Below are 16896 nucleotides of genomic sequence, written 5' to 3' on the forward strand. Positions count from 1 at the left end.
CCTCATTACCTTCGACTCTTTCCCTTTTTTGCTTTGTTCCAAAATTCTGAACACACTTTCACCTCAGGTCCTTTGCATTGGCTGCTCCCTTTGTTTGGAGGGCTGTTCCCCAAGATGGCTCATTTCTCACTTCAGTTTAGGTCTCGGCTCAAGTACCACCCCACCACCTGGTCACTCTGAAATAGCACAGACCCCACCCATCATTCACTAATCGGTACTAAGCTTTACTTTTCTTTTACTTTTCTTATACCACATTCACTCCCAGCCATACCAAGTATGTACTTGCCTCAAGCTGTGCATACCACAGATGCTCAATCAGTTTCTGTTAATAAAGCACTTGGACACACATGGTACTTAGCATGGCTTGTTCAGACACAGACCTCAGAGAGGAGTGCACAACTGCCCTGGAGACCCACTGCAGTCTTTCCTTATAAGTAGCTGGCCTGAGATTCTTGTCTTGCAGTAGGTACAGATCATCTTCAATCATCCAGAAGTGACACACCATCTCCCAGCTCCTTTTTCCCTAGGTCTCACCAGCATGAGGTGAGGCAGGGGCTGGGGATGTAGCTCAGTTGGTAGAGTGCTTGCCTCGCAAGCACAAGGCCCTGGGTTCAATCCCCAGCACCGCAAATAAATTAATTAATTAATTAATTAAAAAAAAAAAAGAAGTGTGGCAACAAATGACTACTAGCTAATGGGTTAACCTTGGGCTAGAGCTTCAATTTTTTGATCCATCAAATAACCATAAAAATCTGCCTTACTCTAGACCTATTGTCCAATACAATAGACATTACACATCACTACTAACTTAAAACCAAATTTAAAATTCCGTTCTTCAGTCTTACTAGTCACATTTCAAAAGCTCAATAGCCAACTGTGGCTAGTGGCTACCATTTTGGGAAACACAAAAAGACCATTTCCACACTGTAGAAAGTTCTAATGGATACTATTCTAGACTGATATGAAGGAAAGTAAATGAAGAGAATTATTGGAAGAGCTATTTTGCCAGCTAAAATAGCTTGCTTAGAAAAGTATAGAGAGTAATACATCACCAAACTGATACCCAGCCTCAATTTATAAAAATATCTTGGACTTTAATAGTAGAGTAAAAACAACATCAAAACTCCCTTTATTTGAACCCTGTCTCAGGCTACTGGCTGAGGTCCTAATGTGTTTACTAATTATCTTCTATGTATGGAGATGCATTGTTAGATACCATGTACTATTATAGGTCCTCAAATGGTCCCAAGCACAGAATAAAATTGCACCTGGAAAGCAGCTGGTAAAACCTAATGGGGAGCCAGATCAACAAAATATCTGGTTGAAATACAATGGGAAAAAATATCTTAATGGCAGGATTTCATACCTTGGGTCCATTCCTTGCATTACAATCTCATCCTGCTTGCACTCCATCATGTCATTTGTAAACATAGCATGGAAGTATGGGATTGAGGCTGCTAAGACGATCCGGTGAGCACTGAACTTGTGGTCCCCGATCTGTGGGCAAAGTAAAATACAAAGACAAACTGAGGGATGCAAACATAAAACCCTAATCTGGCTGTTCCACAGTTTACCCCTTTGCCCACCGCATCCCAGGATATGATAACCAAGACTTATCGTGGAGACTCAGAAGTATTTAAAATTCAACATACTCTGTTACAATAGAAGAATGTGAACAATATCTTTTAATGAGATGTTAAATGATTAGAAAGTAAGCTTGAATGCTTCCAGTGGTAGTTTTTACTTTAATGGCAGTCTCCAATGTACCCCTCTCAACTCTTCCACCAACTTGAATACCTAACTCCTTCAATGCTAATTGCAACTTCAGTTTTATTAAAAGGTAGATATAAGTTGGGCATGGTAGTGCACATCTGTAATCTCAGTGACCTGGGAGGTTGAGGCAAGAGAATCACAAGTTCAAAACCAGTCTCAGCAATTAGTTAGGTCCTAAACAACTTAGCAGGACCCTGTCTCAAAATTAAAAAGTTAAAATTGGGCTGGGAATGTGACTCAATGGTTAAGTGGCCCTGGTCCAAAATTAAAAAAGATAAAATAAAAAAATAAAGAGAAGGCAGATGGAATATACAAACTGTCCAAGAACCCTGGGGTTCTTAACACTATGTTCCTCAATAAAAGTAAATATATAATGACAGTAGAGATGAGGAGAAATGGGACCAGACTTGAATAGAGACTGTCTGTGAAGACCAATGGTAAAGCATGATGTATCATGGGCTCAAAAGTCGGTGGGGTGCGTGGGTAGAGGGTTCTTGGGCACCAAGCAGGCTGTGGTAGACAAGGAGGCGTTCAGAGGATCTCTGCAGAAAACAACTCTGGGATCAGCCAGCAGGAATGACCTGTATTGCAGACAGGTTGGTGATCTGTATGGCCCATGAGACAGGATCCAACTTTCTCCCAATCTGTATCAAACACTAATAGATACATGCCTGCAGAATTCTATAAAGTGTTTCCCAACTATCTGCAAAAGGTTATTCCCTTCAATAAGCTTTACCATTTATAGCTCCAAGCTACATCAACTGTTCCACTTAAGAACTTTCTGTTCTCTAAAAAGACTAAAACGGCCTTTCCATCTCCTTTTCCTCAGGTTCCATGTTTGAGAAATGCCAGGGCATTTCACTAGCTGATGCTCATCTCTTTGTCACATTAACTCAAGGATTCCAGCTCAGGTTCCATCACTATCTCCCTTCCCCTTCCCCTTCCTCCTTCCCCTCCCTGTCTCCCTTTCCCGCCTCCTCCTCCTTCTTCTTCTGGGATTAAATCCAGAGGCACTTAACCACTGTGCCATATCCCCAACCCCCCCTTTTTTAAAATTTTTAATTTCGAGACAGGGCCTTGCTAATTTGCTTAGGGCCTTGCTAAGTTGCTGAGGCTGGCTCTGAACTTTCAATCCTCCTCCCTCAGTTTCTCTAGTCCCTGGGATTACAGGCATGAACCACTGTGCCTGGCCGTCACAATGTCTTCTTTGACTAATTTCAGGCTTATTATCTGTAAACAGTCCTTCAAGATCATAAACACAATCTTGCACATGCCAAAGGTCCTTATCAGATTCAAATTCTATTAGTTCTTCATATAATCCAGGTACTAATCTTACTGCCAATGCTGGGGGATATTAACGAGCTACATACTTTAGAGATTCCATTATAATTTTTAAAAAATATCACAGTAATACAGGTACACCTTTTCAAAATTGCTCTAGAAGATATACAATGAACACCAGCAGTCTGTTTCCCTGAGTCCTCCCCTGAATCCAGCTCCTAGGAACTTCTTTCTGGTGGGATTTATCTCCACCTTTCTAAATAATATGCCATAATGTTACTTCTTGAATTTTCATTTAAAGTTGTCTCCTGTGGCAGCTTGCCTTCAAATAGCCTCCAATGACCCTGCCTCCAGGTATTCACACCCTTGTGCAATTCTCTCCCACAAATTCCTCATGGTTGATGTATGTAACCAATAGAATACAGTAGAAGTGAACTTCAAGAGTAGGTTGAAAAAGGCAACTGAAATTCCTCCTATTGTCTCTCCTGGGTCACTTACTCCAGGAGAAGCTGGACCACACTGCCTGAGCAGAGGGTCCTATGAAGAGGAACTGAAGCCTCCTCCTCCAGCCCCCTGTATAAGCTTGGAAATAGAGACTCTAGCCAGTCAAGTCTTCAAATGACTGCAGCTGTGACTGATGTCTAGACTGTAACCTCATGAGAGAACTCTTAAGTGGCTTCTGTATTCCTTACTGAAACTTTGAGGTAATCAATACCTGTCATTTTAAGTCATCAAATTTGGATTCTTATGCAGCAAAATTACATTGCTAGTTTAATTCCTGTTATGGAAGATTAGGATTTTCTCCTGACACCCTCTTTATATACTACCTAACAAACTCTCCCCCATCTTTCCAATCATAATTAGGTCAAAGTTTGATTAACTCAAGATGTGATTAGGTCTGGATATTATTTTTCATCAAGTCAAGTTGTAAACCATGACTAACCACGACTACATTTCCTTTTTTGTATGATGTGACTTTCCTTCTTAATTAATTCCTCTTAATTTGTTCAGTGGGGTACTCTTATCAGTTAGTTATCTATTTCTGGAGACATTTCTGCTAGAACTCCCTCCTCCTGGGAGGTTTCCTTTTCCTAACCAAACTGGAACCCCTGTTTCCTGGGTCCTCTTTACTCCTCTTCCTTATTTATTCACCTGTTCTGGAAGATAGAGTCTTCCTGTAGGTTGTGTATTGCACAGTTTGTCTGAAAATGTCTTTACTACCCTCAAACTTGGGTGACAGTCTATTGGTTAAAAAAATTTTGATGTTGGAAAAAAAATTTTTTTCCTGTAAGCATTTTGAAAGTGATTTTAATTTGTTGCTTTTGAGATATTTAATACCATTCTGAATACTAACCCTAAGTGAGTGTTCTCTCTAGAAGTTTTTAGAACTTTCTATTCTTGGAGTTCTGAAATTTCAGTGCTGTACCTTGCTACTGATTTTCTTTCGCACATAATGCTCTATTAATCTATAGATATTATTTCAGTTCTGGGAAAATATTTTCATACAGCTTCTTTGATAATTTACTCCCCTGTAGTGTCTTTGTTTTCTTGTCCTAAACTTCTATTAGCCAGGTGTTGGATCTCTTGGAATAATCCTATTACTTTCTAATCTGTTCTTGCCTCTTTTCCATCTCTTTCATTTACTCTATTATCTAGGAACTTCTTTATCTTGCAATCATTTTGGTTTTTTTTTTTTTTAATATTAAGCTTTCATATTTTTAATTTCCAGGAAGTCTTCCTTATTTTCTGAGTGCTTTTTTTTTTTTTAAAGAATCTTGTTTGTCAATGTGAGATTTTCTGTAAGTACATTATATAATAAATGTTTTTCCTTCTTTTCCACCCTTTTACTGTTTCCTTTGAGTTATTTTCTTTTCCATCTGTTTGGATCTATCCTTTATGTTAGAGGCTTTCTTTTGATGCCTTTCTTTTGATGACACTTGGCTATCTATCTGTTCATAATTTTAGAGATGTTTGAAAATTTTGTGTTGGGAGTTACTTGACAAGTTGCAGGCTTCACATCAGGGTGATTAGGCAAGAATCTGACTAACCCCTGGAAGTGGTTAGTATCTTTTCCAATCTCCAGCATGAAAATACCTGCTACAGATATTCTAGAAACTGGGTGAAAGGGCATGATGCTATCATTCACTATTTAGAACTTTATCTTAAAGCCCCGCTTCCAGTTTTGCTTCACCCCCAACCTCCTGTGTGATAGCCTGCATTCAGAGCCTCAGGTTCAATGTCTAGGACTAAAACTTCTGCCTCCTGAGAGGGCTATAGGCCTCTAACTGCTTTTCACATATATGTTCAACTAATGTTCCTATTTTCAGTATTTAGTGTTCCCTAATCTGGAACTACTCTAGGATTCAGAAATACAAATCCTCTTTCTTTAGTAAGACCAAGTTAGGGTAGGGTCTGGAAGCCTATCTTACAAGAAATGGCTGAACGATAGTCTGGAAAAGATTTTAAAGGCGACACGAAGGTTGTCCTCAAACCCCAGAAGGGTTTATAACATGGAGGCAAATCTAGAAGTTGAAAGGGGCAAATTTTAGTTTATCATAAAGAGTAAGAATCTATCACCTAAGATGATTAGGGTGTTCCTGGACTGGTTCTAAAACTACAGGACTAGTTAAAGGAGCTTCCAATTCTACTATCCTGGGATTACACTTTTATGAAAAGTTTTTTAAAATCCAAATACTTTCATCTCTAATCCTAGTTAAAAAATGTTACTTAAAAAAAAAGAGATAGTCATTTATTGTGTTCTCTTTATATGCCATAGACTATGCCAAGTACCTGTTATGCACATGTTCTTATTTTAGTCTTCATAGCAACCAACCACAGAGTAGGCAGCTACTGTGAGTCACATTTTATAGATGAGGAAACTGAGATATTTGGAAGTAAAGTAGCTTGCCCAAAGTCAAGTACTATTATGTGAAAGAGAAGAAATTATGTTTCAGAGTTTGAGAAGAACCCAGTAGCTAACATTTTTTCTCTCAGCTTTGGTCCTCTGGCAACTGAAATATTTAAACATTTTTTTATTTTTATTTTTTGTAATACTAGACACTGAATGCAGGGGTTCTCTGCATCAGAGTCAAATTCCAACCCTTTTTATTTTTTAAGACAGTCTTGTTACACTGCCCAGGCTGGCCTTGAACTGGTTAGTCTCCTGCCTCAGTTTCCCAAGTTGCTGAGTGGTGGCAAGCACCACCACTGCACACAGCAAAAAAACTTTAAAAAATTAAGGGCGGCCGCTGGGGCCCGGCTCTCGGTTATAACAAGGCGTTGCTGAGCCGAGGCGGCAGCGCGGAGCAGGGCCAGGCTCTGTTCAACCCGGACATGGAGTCTGAGGCTGGCGCTGCGGCCTCTCCGACTGCGGATCTGGCCATTCCCGGGGAGGCACAGGTGCCTTTGGACTTTACTTACTCTGCCCTGCATGTGTGGTTTTGTTGACTTGCATAGATGTTTGAAGGCTGCTACAGAGAAGAATACATGAATTAATGAAATTAGTTTTGATAGGACTCTAACAACACTGGCAAAGAAAAATATAGACAAATGGATCACATCAAACGAAGACTCTTGTGCACAGCAAAGGAAACAAGGAAGAGTGATGAGATGATCAGTAAAATGGGAGGAAATATTTACAAAATATTTATTCTATGAAAATTCACATCCAGAATATACACGGAACTCAATAAACTCAACAGAAAGAAATTCAGTAAAATGAACAAATGATCTGAGTAGGCACTCCTCAAAAGAAGATAAAGTAATGGCCATGAAGTTTATGAAAAATCACTCGACATCACCACTCATCAAGGAAATGCAAATAAAAATCACAATGAGACAACATCTGACCCCAGTTGGAATGTGTATAATCAAAAAGACAAACCAACTCCCCCCACCCACCAAAAAAAAAATGCTATCAAGAATGTGGAGAGAGTGGAAATTTTACATATTGTTTGTGGGAATATAAGTTAGTACAGTCATTATGGAAAACTGGAAGTTCCTCAAAAAACTAAAAATAAAACTAACATGCAGTCCAGCTATTCTACTACCGAGTAGCCAATGGAAATGAAATAAACATATTAAAGAGATACCTACATGTTCACATTTATTGCAGCACTATTCTCAGAAGCTAAGATTTGAGGTCAATTAATTATTTGTTGGTGGTTGAATGGAAAGAGAATGTGGTATATACATATATATATTAATAATAAGATATGATTCAGCCATTAAAAATAATGAAAACCTGTCATATGCAGCAACATGAATGGAATGGAAGACATTATGTTAAATGAAATACATCAGACACAGGAAGACAAATGTCACATGATTTTTGCTACATGGAAACTAAAAGCGTGGATTCAATAGATGTAAAGAATAGAATCACGGTCACTAGAGGTCAGAAAGAGTTTGAAGGAGGTTTGGTATAGGGAGTTAGTCCTAATGTTCTACAGCACAGTAGGGGGACTGTACTTTCCAACAAGTTATCACATATTTATAAAGAGATTTTTAAAGGAAGAGTTGAAGCTTCCTAATACAAGTAATTGCTAAATATATAAGGAGATGAAAATGCTAAATTATCCTAGTTTGATCATTAGGTATTGTTTACAGGTGTTGAATTGTCACAATTTGTCTTATAAACATATACGACTAATAATGTCAAAAAGAAATTTTCTTGAAAAAAATCAATATAATCTCTTTTGAGACATTTTCTATCTAATATTTTAAAATATTCAGAATCATGAAAATAATAATTAATATTTGCTTGTTGATATTCCTAAATTCAAAACCTTCAATCATCCTAGAGTTGTTTTTGTTGTTTCTGTTCTCTGAGGTGCCAGGGACTCGAGCACTGTCCAATATGAGCTATTTCTTCAGCTCCCCTTCAATCATTTTAAATGCTGCACCTCATATCAGATTTAAAATTATACCAAGGAAATTCTGGAAGCTCCTTTGTAGTGACAAATAACATATTCACTTTCATTATTTTATCTTTTTCTCTGTATATAAAGCATGAGAGTTTTTATTTTGTCTTTCATAGTAACAGGTACTTCATTGACTGGAATTATGAAAGTTTTCTTTTTCTAGAATGCTTTCCTTTCCACGAAATTCAAAAGAAATTGCTTATTTTATCTCATCTTATTTGACTGAAATTACACTGTAAAAGTGCTGACAGACCACTTCTGAGAGAACACTGCAACCTCTCCTTTTATTTATTATTTTTCTTTTTGGGGAAAGTACTTAAGGAAAACGGGGTTTCACTCTTGAAAAATTAATTGTTCTGAAGTAACTAAACAAAGAATTAGCGAATAACTTTTGGAATAGTCAAAAAATGTATACATGAATCCAGATTTCTAGAAATATTTCATGCATACAGTTTGTAAGACAATTTTAATGCATTCTGTAAATACTAATGCAAAAAATGTAGTGTTATCTGTGAAAAAGTAAGTAAAGCCCCTATGTTAATAAACGTGCTATTTGAAAAAAAATTATGAATAAAATACTACATATGTGATTAAACTGTACAGAATTAATAATATACATAAGTGATTAAAACTAAGGAACTCTGAATAAATCAGTGGATTTCATCAATATAAATATTCTAATGGTGACAGTATACTTTCAGTTCCTCTGACCCAAGAGTTTTGCAAGATACCACCACTGGGAGAAAAATGGGTAAAAGGGGCATGTCACTTCCTTGTATTATTTCTTACCACTACATGTGACTTTACAATTATTTCAAAATGTTCATTAAGTTGGGGAGTGGAGGAAGGTGGGCAAACAAGCTGGGCTTTTTGGCTGCACACCTTAATCCTAGCTACTCAGGAGGCTGAGACAGGAGAACAGCAAGTTTGAGCCAGGTTGGGCAACTTGATAAGATCCTGTATCAAAATAAAAAATAAAAAGGGTTGGGAATGTAGCTTGGTGATAGAGTGATTGCCTAACATGTGCAAACCCTGGCTTCCCACTCCATACTATTTTAAAAAGAAAAGAAAAAAGGAAGGAAGGACTAAGCAAATGGAAAATAAAAATATTTTTTCTTACAGATAAATATAAAACTGTAAACTATGGTTTATGTAAGAGGGCAAGCAGGTTCCCTATTATTAATATCTAGAATTACACAGACTCATGCAAAGGCTACTCTTCTAACTTGTCAGGAATTATACACTGTTACTTTAAATCCTACCTCTTTCCCATCTGTAAGGTGGCAAAGAAAGGTGAAATGGTACAACAGAGTTTAGGGGAAAAAAATCAATAAGAAACACATAAGCCACTCGCAGTAGCCCATGCCTATAATCCCAGCAGCTCAGGAGGCTGAGGCAGGAGGATCGAAAATTCAAAGCCAGCCTCAGCAAAAGCAAGGCACTAAGAAACTCAGTGAGACCCTGTCTCTAAATAAAAATACAAAATAGGGCTGGATATGGCTCAGAGGTCGAGTACCCCTGAGTGCAATTCCTGGTACAAAATTAAATTAAATTAAATTTAAAAAATAAAAGAAAGAAAGAAAAAGAAAAGAAACACATAACTGGTTGGTCAGAAAACCATCTGGCACACATCCCTACCTTTAAACCTGGTTCGTTACACACCTAACTCCAAAACAACACATCTTATAAAGTATTATCAATGAAATGGATTCCGACAGTAAATTTAAAGTATTTGAAAGAATCAGGTTCAAAGTTCAAGATAGGATGGAAAGAAATGAAGCTGATGTGCATGAAGTGCTCTGAAAGAGCTAAAGTCACGAGAGCTGTGAGGCTGGACCAGGACATCAGATCTCCCTGTGTGCACAGCACACACCTAGTGCCCATGGCCACTCTAGTACTTACTCTTCATATCTATCAGCACCAACCACTTAAGCACTGTGAGATGATCTGCAATGAATAGCATCTACACAGCAAGTTAGGGGCAGCCATAAGAATTCTTTGGTTTATACAACACCCCTGAATTTGCTTCCAGGAAAAAAAAAATCAATTCAAATAGGGAAGGTCAAACCACTTCCACTAAAACCACAGCAAAGACTCAGCATTCATGCCACTGGCTTCTGCAAAGAGTGGATACAGAAACTGTTTTTCAACAAGGCTCTGCGTACTGTAAGCTGAAGACAGACTGAAGTACTCCTGCCCCCCACAGTCTTCTTCCATATTTGTTTCTTATTAAGCCTGTGTAACTTTAATATTTGTCAACAATGTCATTTGAAAAATTAAAAGAGGTGGTGGAGTTATATGAAAGGGAGGGAGATTAGGTCCTAAAATCAATGGGTAATTTAAGAGCACATGTGTTGTAATCCCACTATAGTTGGCTTTTAAAATCATGAACAAACTAAATATTAAAGGTCAAAGTGGCCTCTGTGATTCTAGTACAGATATGAAAGGGAAGAGTGCTATGATGTGAAGCTAAAGAAGCAGATAAGGGGGCTGAGGTTGTGGCTCCGTGGTAGAGTGCTTGCCTAGCAGTGGGTTTGATTCTCAGCATCACATGTAAATCAATAAATAAAATAAAGGTATTGTGTCCATCCACAACTAAAAAATGTTTTTAAAAAAGAAGCCGATAAGGCACTAATTGGTACTTAGTATTGGTATTAGAAAACCAGGGAACAGGGGCTGCGGCTGTAGCTCAGTGGTAGAACACTTGCCTAGCATGTATGAGGCACTGGGTTTGATCCCCAGCACCACATAAAGATAAAAAAATAAAAGTATTAAAAAAAAAAAAGAAAACCAGGAAACAGTACTAAGAAAGGAATTCCAAATTTAACAGGCCACTCTGTGGAGGTGTAGCATGAAGTGGAAGGGCATAGTGCCTGTAAGGAGCAAGGCCAAGGAGCCTACTGCCCAGTCCAGAGGAGCTCAGCCTGGATGGTGCTGGGAAAAGAGAAGAGGTCAGACTCAAGAAAGGTATAGAACTTAGACTTACTATGACCTGTCACTTGATACATGGGGGTGCCGTTCACATAAAAGGACAAGGTCAGTAGTAAATGATCAATAAAGTTTTTTGAACAAGCTGACACTGAGTAGGTGGGAGACATTCAAGTAGAGAAAACCAATAAGGAATAGGATGGGTAAGTCTGGAGCACAGAGATGAGTCTGGGTTCAAATGATACTTTTGGCAATCATCAATGTAGACAAGGAAGAGATCACTTAGCAGGAGAGACTGGAGTATAAGGAGTCTTGGCATATAACTCTTGAGGAACTCCAGCATCTCTGAAGGTCACATAGCAAGAGAATGCACATGCGAAGGAGACACAGAAAGAGGTACAGAAAGGAAGAAAGGGGGTGGGAAGAGAAGCAGGGAGGACTCTGGAAGTAGGGAAGAGTGTAGGAGCAACGCTATGGCATAAACACTGGTGTTAGAAGGCCCCCACCAGTGTGGCTACCTTAGGCAGGCATCCTCCAGGTTTGCTTCCCAACTTATAAAATGAGATCATTCCTACTCATCTGACTTCTCAAGAGTTTTGAGATCAAATATAAAAGTATAGAATGATTGATATGAACATTATTTAACCAAATCACTGGGCCACCCCAATTTCCTTAAGAGTCAATAGGAAAAAGGTGTTGTCCTGTGTAGAACAAATTTATGTTGCTGCCACTCCTGGGTCTTGTCTGGAGGCATAGATCTATGATTTGTCCTAGTGTGATTGCCAATGGAATATGACTTAAGGCTTATTTACAAACCTGGCAAAAAGAGGTGCTTCATAATGGTGAATGGATGAATAAATGACTGGATGGATGGGCTCTGGAGCACACTGCAGCTATTCAACTTTTTCTGAGAGGGACCTAGTATTGCAATTTTGGTCTCATTAAATGATATATGCGAAAATACCTAGCACAATGATAGGAACTTAGCAGAGACTTAACAAAAGTTTTTGTTACATTCAAGTAAGAGTGCCAACCATTGAAGACTAAGATATCAATAACTGAAATCCTCACAAGTTTAGTCTGATGAGGTACAGAGATTAAAACTCTGAATTATTATTATTATTATTTCTTTATTTTGGTACCAGGGATTGAACCTAGGGGTACTTAACCACGGAGCTACATACCCAGCCCTTTTATTTATTTATTTATTTTTATAAATTTTGAGATAGGGTCTCGCCAAGTTGCTTAGGACTTCACTAAGTTGCTAAGGCTGGCTTTGAACTTGTGATCCTCCTGCCTCAGCCTCCCGAGTTGCTGGGATTATAGGTGTGCACCACTGCATCTGGCAAAACTATGAATTTTAGATACAGCTATCCTATAGTTATAAGCAAGTTACCCAATTTCACCATGCCTCAGGTTTCCAGGTTAGAATATAGGATTACTAATAATTGGGGCAGTAAGGAATAAGAAAAAACTTGAGATTTTCAAGAGAAGTACTATGAATACTGGTAAATATTATCCAATCAGTCACTCTATTAGACAATATTAGAAAACACAACATAGTATTAGAGATCAAAATACTTGCCAGCCTCTTCACCCTGTGACCTTTTAGGAGACAAGAGCACAAGCCAGGGCTGGGGAGATAGCTCAGCTGGTAGAGTGCTGCGCAAGCACAAGGCCCTGAGTTCAATCCCCAGTATCACAAAAAAAAAAAAAAAAAAGAGAGCACAAGCCATATGGTACATAACAAACTGCACCAGTTACCAAGCCAGCAGTTACCTTTCTGTTTGACCTGGGTAAATCTCTTCTCTACCCTTGAGCCTCAGTTTGTTCATCTGCAAAATAAGGGGCTTTAACTGAATCAGGTTTCCCAAAAGATAGTAGTTGTCTAATGACAGTAACCCAACATGAGTTTAGGAAAGCTCTTGTTTTTTTACTCTGATGGCATCCATACACCTTTGAAAAGTTACTGTACATGCACATAAAAGATATTTATCTAGCTGACATTGGTACAAATGTGGATTTGAAGTCCATAATTCTAGGGAATCTCTGTGGCATGGGAACCCCTATATCAGAGGTACTCTGAGGTCCCTCCTGGTTAGTACAGTCTAAGACTATAGACAAACAAAAGGAAACAGAAATCTTGAATATTTCATTGTCTGCCTTAGTTTTGACTTGTTCTCCCTCCCCATCCTCTCTCTCTCTCTCTCTCTCTCTCTCTCTCACACACACACACACACACACACACACACACACACATACACACGCATACACACACAGGTACATAACACCCCTTCCCATTTCTTTGCTTGAAAGGATCAGGAAATGTTTTATTCTAGCCTTGCCCTGATGATATCCTTGGATCAACAGGGAGAATGCAGTGTGACACCACAATTCTGTTCCTGTCACAGGCAGGTAGGCTCAACCTTCAACCAGCTGCATATCAAGCAGGAAAAGCAGTCAGGTAAATCTGAGTTGGGAATAATCTGACAGAGGGGTTCACGAAGAAAGCAAAAGATATATCCAGAATAGATTTCTCTTTCATGGGAAACATGATGACACTATTGCTTCTACTTTCAAGGAAATCATAAAGAACATAAATAAAACAATAAATAGTTAAGTGCCCAGCCTGTACAGACAGAATCCCTTGGGATTAGTGGGGTTAAGACTAAGCTCTAATGCAGTCAAAAGGGGTGCCGAATGTATGTAATGAACTATCTATCATTTTACGAGTCATACAGGTTATCAAGTTGGTGTATAAAAATGAATCTATAAAATGGAAAAGCAATGAGCTGGTTGTGGAGGCGAGCATCTGTAGTCCCAGTTACTTGTTGGAAGGAAGTCAGAGAATCACTTGAGCTCAGGAGTTTGAAACCAACCTGAACAACATAAGAGACCCTGTCTCAATAAAATGAAATGAAAGAAAGAAAATAGAACAGAAGGGATGAATTATTCCTTAAAATTCCTTTAGGCTCCATAGTCATTGAATTTTGGTTTTTGTTTTTTGTTTTGGTAGAGGAATTCAACTCTGGGGCGCTTTACCACTGAGTTATGTCCCCAGTCCTTTTTTTTTTTTTTTCCCGCAGACAGCTAGGTTGTTGAGGCTGGCCTTAAATTTGCAATCCTCCTGCCTCTGCCTCCTAAATTGCCGGGATTACAGGCATGGGTCACTGTGCTTGGCAATAAGAATAAATTATTTATGAGAGACAGCATATCAAGGAGAATAAGAACAGATATTCTGGAGACAAACAATTCAGGTTCAAGTCAGGATCCCATCATTTATAGCTGTGTAATCCTGAGCTAGTAACTTAAGTTCTCTGTGCCTTAACTTATTCGTTTGTAAAAGAGGGAAAATAGTACCTTCCCTATGGGTTATTGTCAGGATTAAATTAGCTAACATCTGTAAGTCACTTAAAACATGCATGGCACATACTAAGTACTATATTAGTATTTGATAAATAAATAAAAGGGATGTTCACAAATTTAGAATTTTATAGAAGTTATTTTTAAGACCTTTAGAGGAATTGGCAAACGGTGGCCTGTGGGCCAAATCTGTCCTGTTTTTTATTTTAGTTAGGCCCATGAGTTAAGAATAGTTCACATTTTTAAATGGTTGGGGGGGAATTCAAAGTATATTAATAATTCATGACATATGAAAATTATATGAAATTTGAATCTGAATGTACATATACAAAGTTTTATTAGCACACAGACATGCCCATACGATGGTAAAGCTGAGTAGCTGTGACAGTGACCAATGGCCCAAAGACAAAAATAGTTACTACCTGCCCTTTTATAGAAAGAGTTTGCTGACTTCTGCTCTAGAAGAGAACAAATACTGTGAAGAAGGAAGAGAATACATTCTCTAGAAAGGAGAAGATGCTGATCCTATCTAAGACACCCACCCCAGCCCACATCCTATCTGATTTTCTGCTGGTGTTCCCAGACTCGCCTTGCTGATTAGCATGAACTGTTCACAGTGTGGAATTCAACAATGAAATGAGTTTTGTCCCATAGAAACCGCTTGCTCCTTTGTAAAAGCAAGTAAGCTGAGCCTGAAATAGAGGCATTCACTACAGAGCCATAACTGGCTGGTACAGGACTGTGTCACCACCAATGTGCCTTTTGGGTAAACTTTGGTTTCTTAACCATCATTACACGATTGTTCTTTCTTTCTCCATCTCCCATGCAGTTAAGTGCTAACTAGACCCAGAAAATAATGCAATCTTGTCCGTCAGAAATATAGGGGGTAAATCCTAGTTACTCAGGAGGCTGAGGCAGGAGAATTGCTAAGTTCAAAGATAGCCTGTGCAAGTCAGCTAGACCCTGTCTCAAAAAACAAAAGAGGCTAGAGATGTGGCTCAGTAGTAGAGCACCCCTGTGTTTAATCTCTCACACCAAAAATAGAAGAAAAGAAAGAAATGTACGAAGTAGACTGCATATGGAAGCTTTGAACTGTTTTCTCGCCTCAGGTATCAACCAATTCACCTATTTCAGCAAACACCAAGCACAAAACTAGTTCAGCTCAGCCCTCCACTCATAACCAAAATCTTATTCAGATGTTAGACAAGTAAGGTTATTCTACATTTGAGAGGTGAAAGCTTAGTCCAAAATGCTGTAGCTATCTGCTATTTTTCAACTCGTGGATCTCAAACCCTTGAGGATAATAAGGGTCAAGTACATTAACTTACCAACTCAGCAAGGATTTGTTAAAATTAAAATACCCACTTTGTCTTTATAATCCCTGTAAAAATTCAAAAGTAGCAGCCCAGAAAATCAACAGTTCTCTGTGAAAATAACCCCACAAAAAAGATGGCAGTTTCATTAAAGATTATAGTCAAAATGTGGATGAGGATATAGCTCAGTGGTACAGCGCTTGCCTGACACGGCGAGGCCTTGAGTTCAAGCCCCGGTACAGCAAAAACAAAACAAAAAGATTACAGTAAAATGGATATAGGTTCTCTAGCCTAAATTCAGAAAAGGATATCAAAAACTAAGCAGAAGGCATTATGATTTTCTTTTTTTTTTTCTTTTTTTGGTGCTGGGGATTGAACCCAGGACCTTGTGCTTGCAAGGCAAGCACTCTACCAACTGAGCTATCTCCCCAGCCCGGCATTATGATCTTCTATTCAAGTTTTTCTTACATATATAAAACAGGTACAGTAAATTTTAAGTCCATTATTATCTATTAAATATAAACATATACACATATGTACATATATATCCTTATTTTTTTATTTTCTTTTTTTCGTGGTACTGGGGAATAAACCCAGGGGCACTCTACCATTGAGCTATATTCCCAGGCCCTTTTTATAAATTTTATTTTGAGATAGGATCTTGCAAGTTGCCCAGGCTGACCAAATAGCTGGAATTACAGTTTTGAGTTTTCTTGTTTCTTCCTTTCTTTTTTTTTTTTCCTCCTTTTGCCTTGAGCCCTGGGATCCAGATGGGCTACACTCCCAGACTTATATGTGTGTGTATTATATACATGTATATATACATATGTAAATAAGTTTTTTTAGTTGTTGATGGACTTTTATTTATTTATATATGGTGCTGAGAATTGAACCCAGTGCCTCACACATGCTAGGCAAGTGCTCTTCCACTGAGCCACAACCCTAGTCCTAAATAATTTTTTTTGTAGTGCTGGGGACCAAATCTTAAGTTGTCATTTTTAAGAAATTGATCCATTACATCAAAGTTGTCAATCCATGTGTGTATTCATGGTATTCTCTGTTATTCCTTCATGATTACTGAGTCTAGTGATACCTGCTATGAAATTTTTATATTTGTGATTTATCTCTTCTGTTGTTTTTCTTTGTCAGTCTTGCTAGAGGTTTGTTGATTTTATTGGTTCTAGTTCAGTGGTTCAGTGCTTGCAAGCATGAGACCCTGGGTTTGATCCCCAGTACTGGAGGGGAAAAAATGTGGAAATCGAAACAAAAACCAAAACCCTAGAACTAGTAAATAAGTTAAACAAGGTTACAGGATA

At 38.3% G+C, this 16896-nt stretch overlaps 1 protein-coding gene across 2 annotated transcripts in view; it reads right to left on the reverse strand.

Annotated features, from left to right (window-relative positions):
* KLHL18 (kelch like family member 18) overlaps positions 1 to 16896 on the reverse strand; it is a 53527-nt gene that overhangs the window by 19697 nt on the left and 16934 nt on the right. For both annotated transcript variants that reach the window (XM_079116742.1, XM_079116743.1), the window contains exon 2: positions 1367 to 1497. In XM_079116742.1, coding sequence (XP_078972868.1) covers positions 1367 to 1497 — 131 coding nt within the window. The remainder of the gene's footprint in view (positions 1 to 1366; positions 1498 to 16896) is intronic.

This window comes from Sciurus vulgaris (genome assembly GCF_902686455.1).
Source record: "Sciurus vulgaris genome assembly, chromosome: 16".
Lineage (NCBI taxonomy): Eukaryota > Metazoa > Chordata > Mammalia > Rodentia > Sciuridae > Sciurus > Sciurus vulgaris.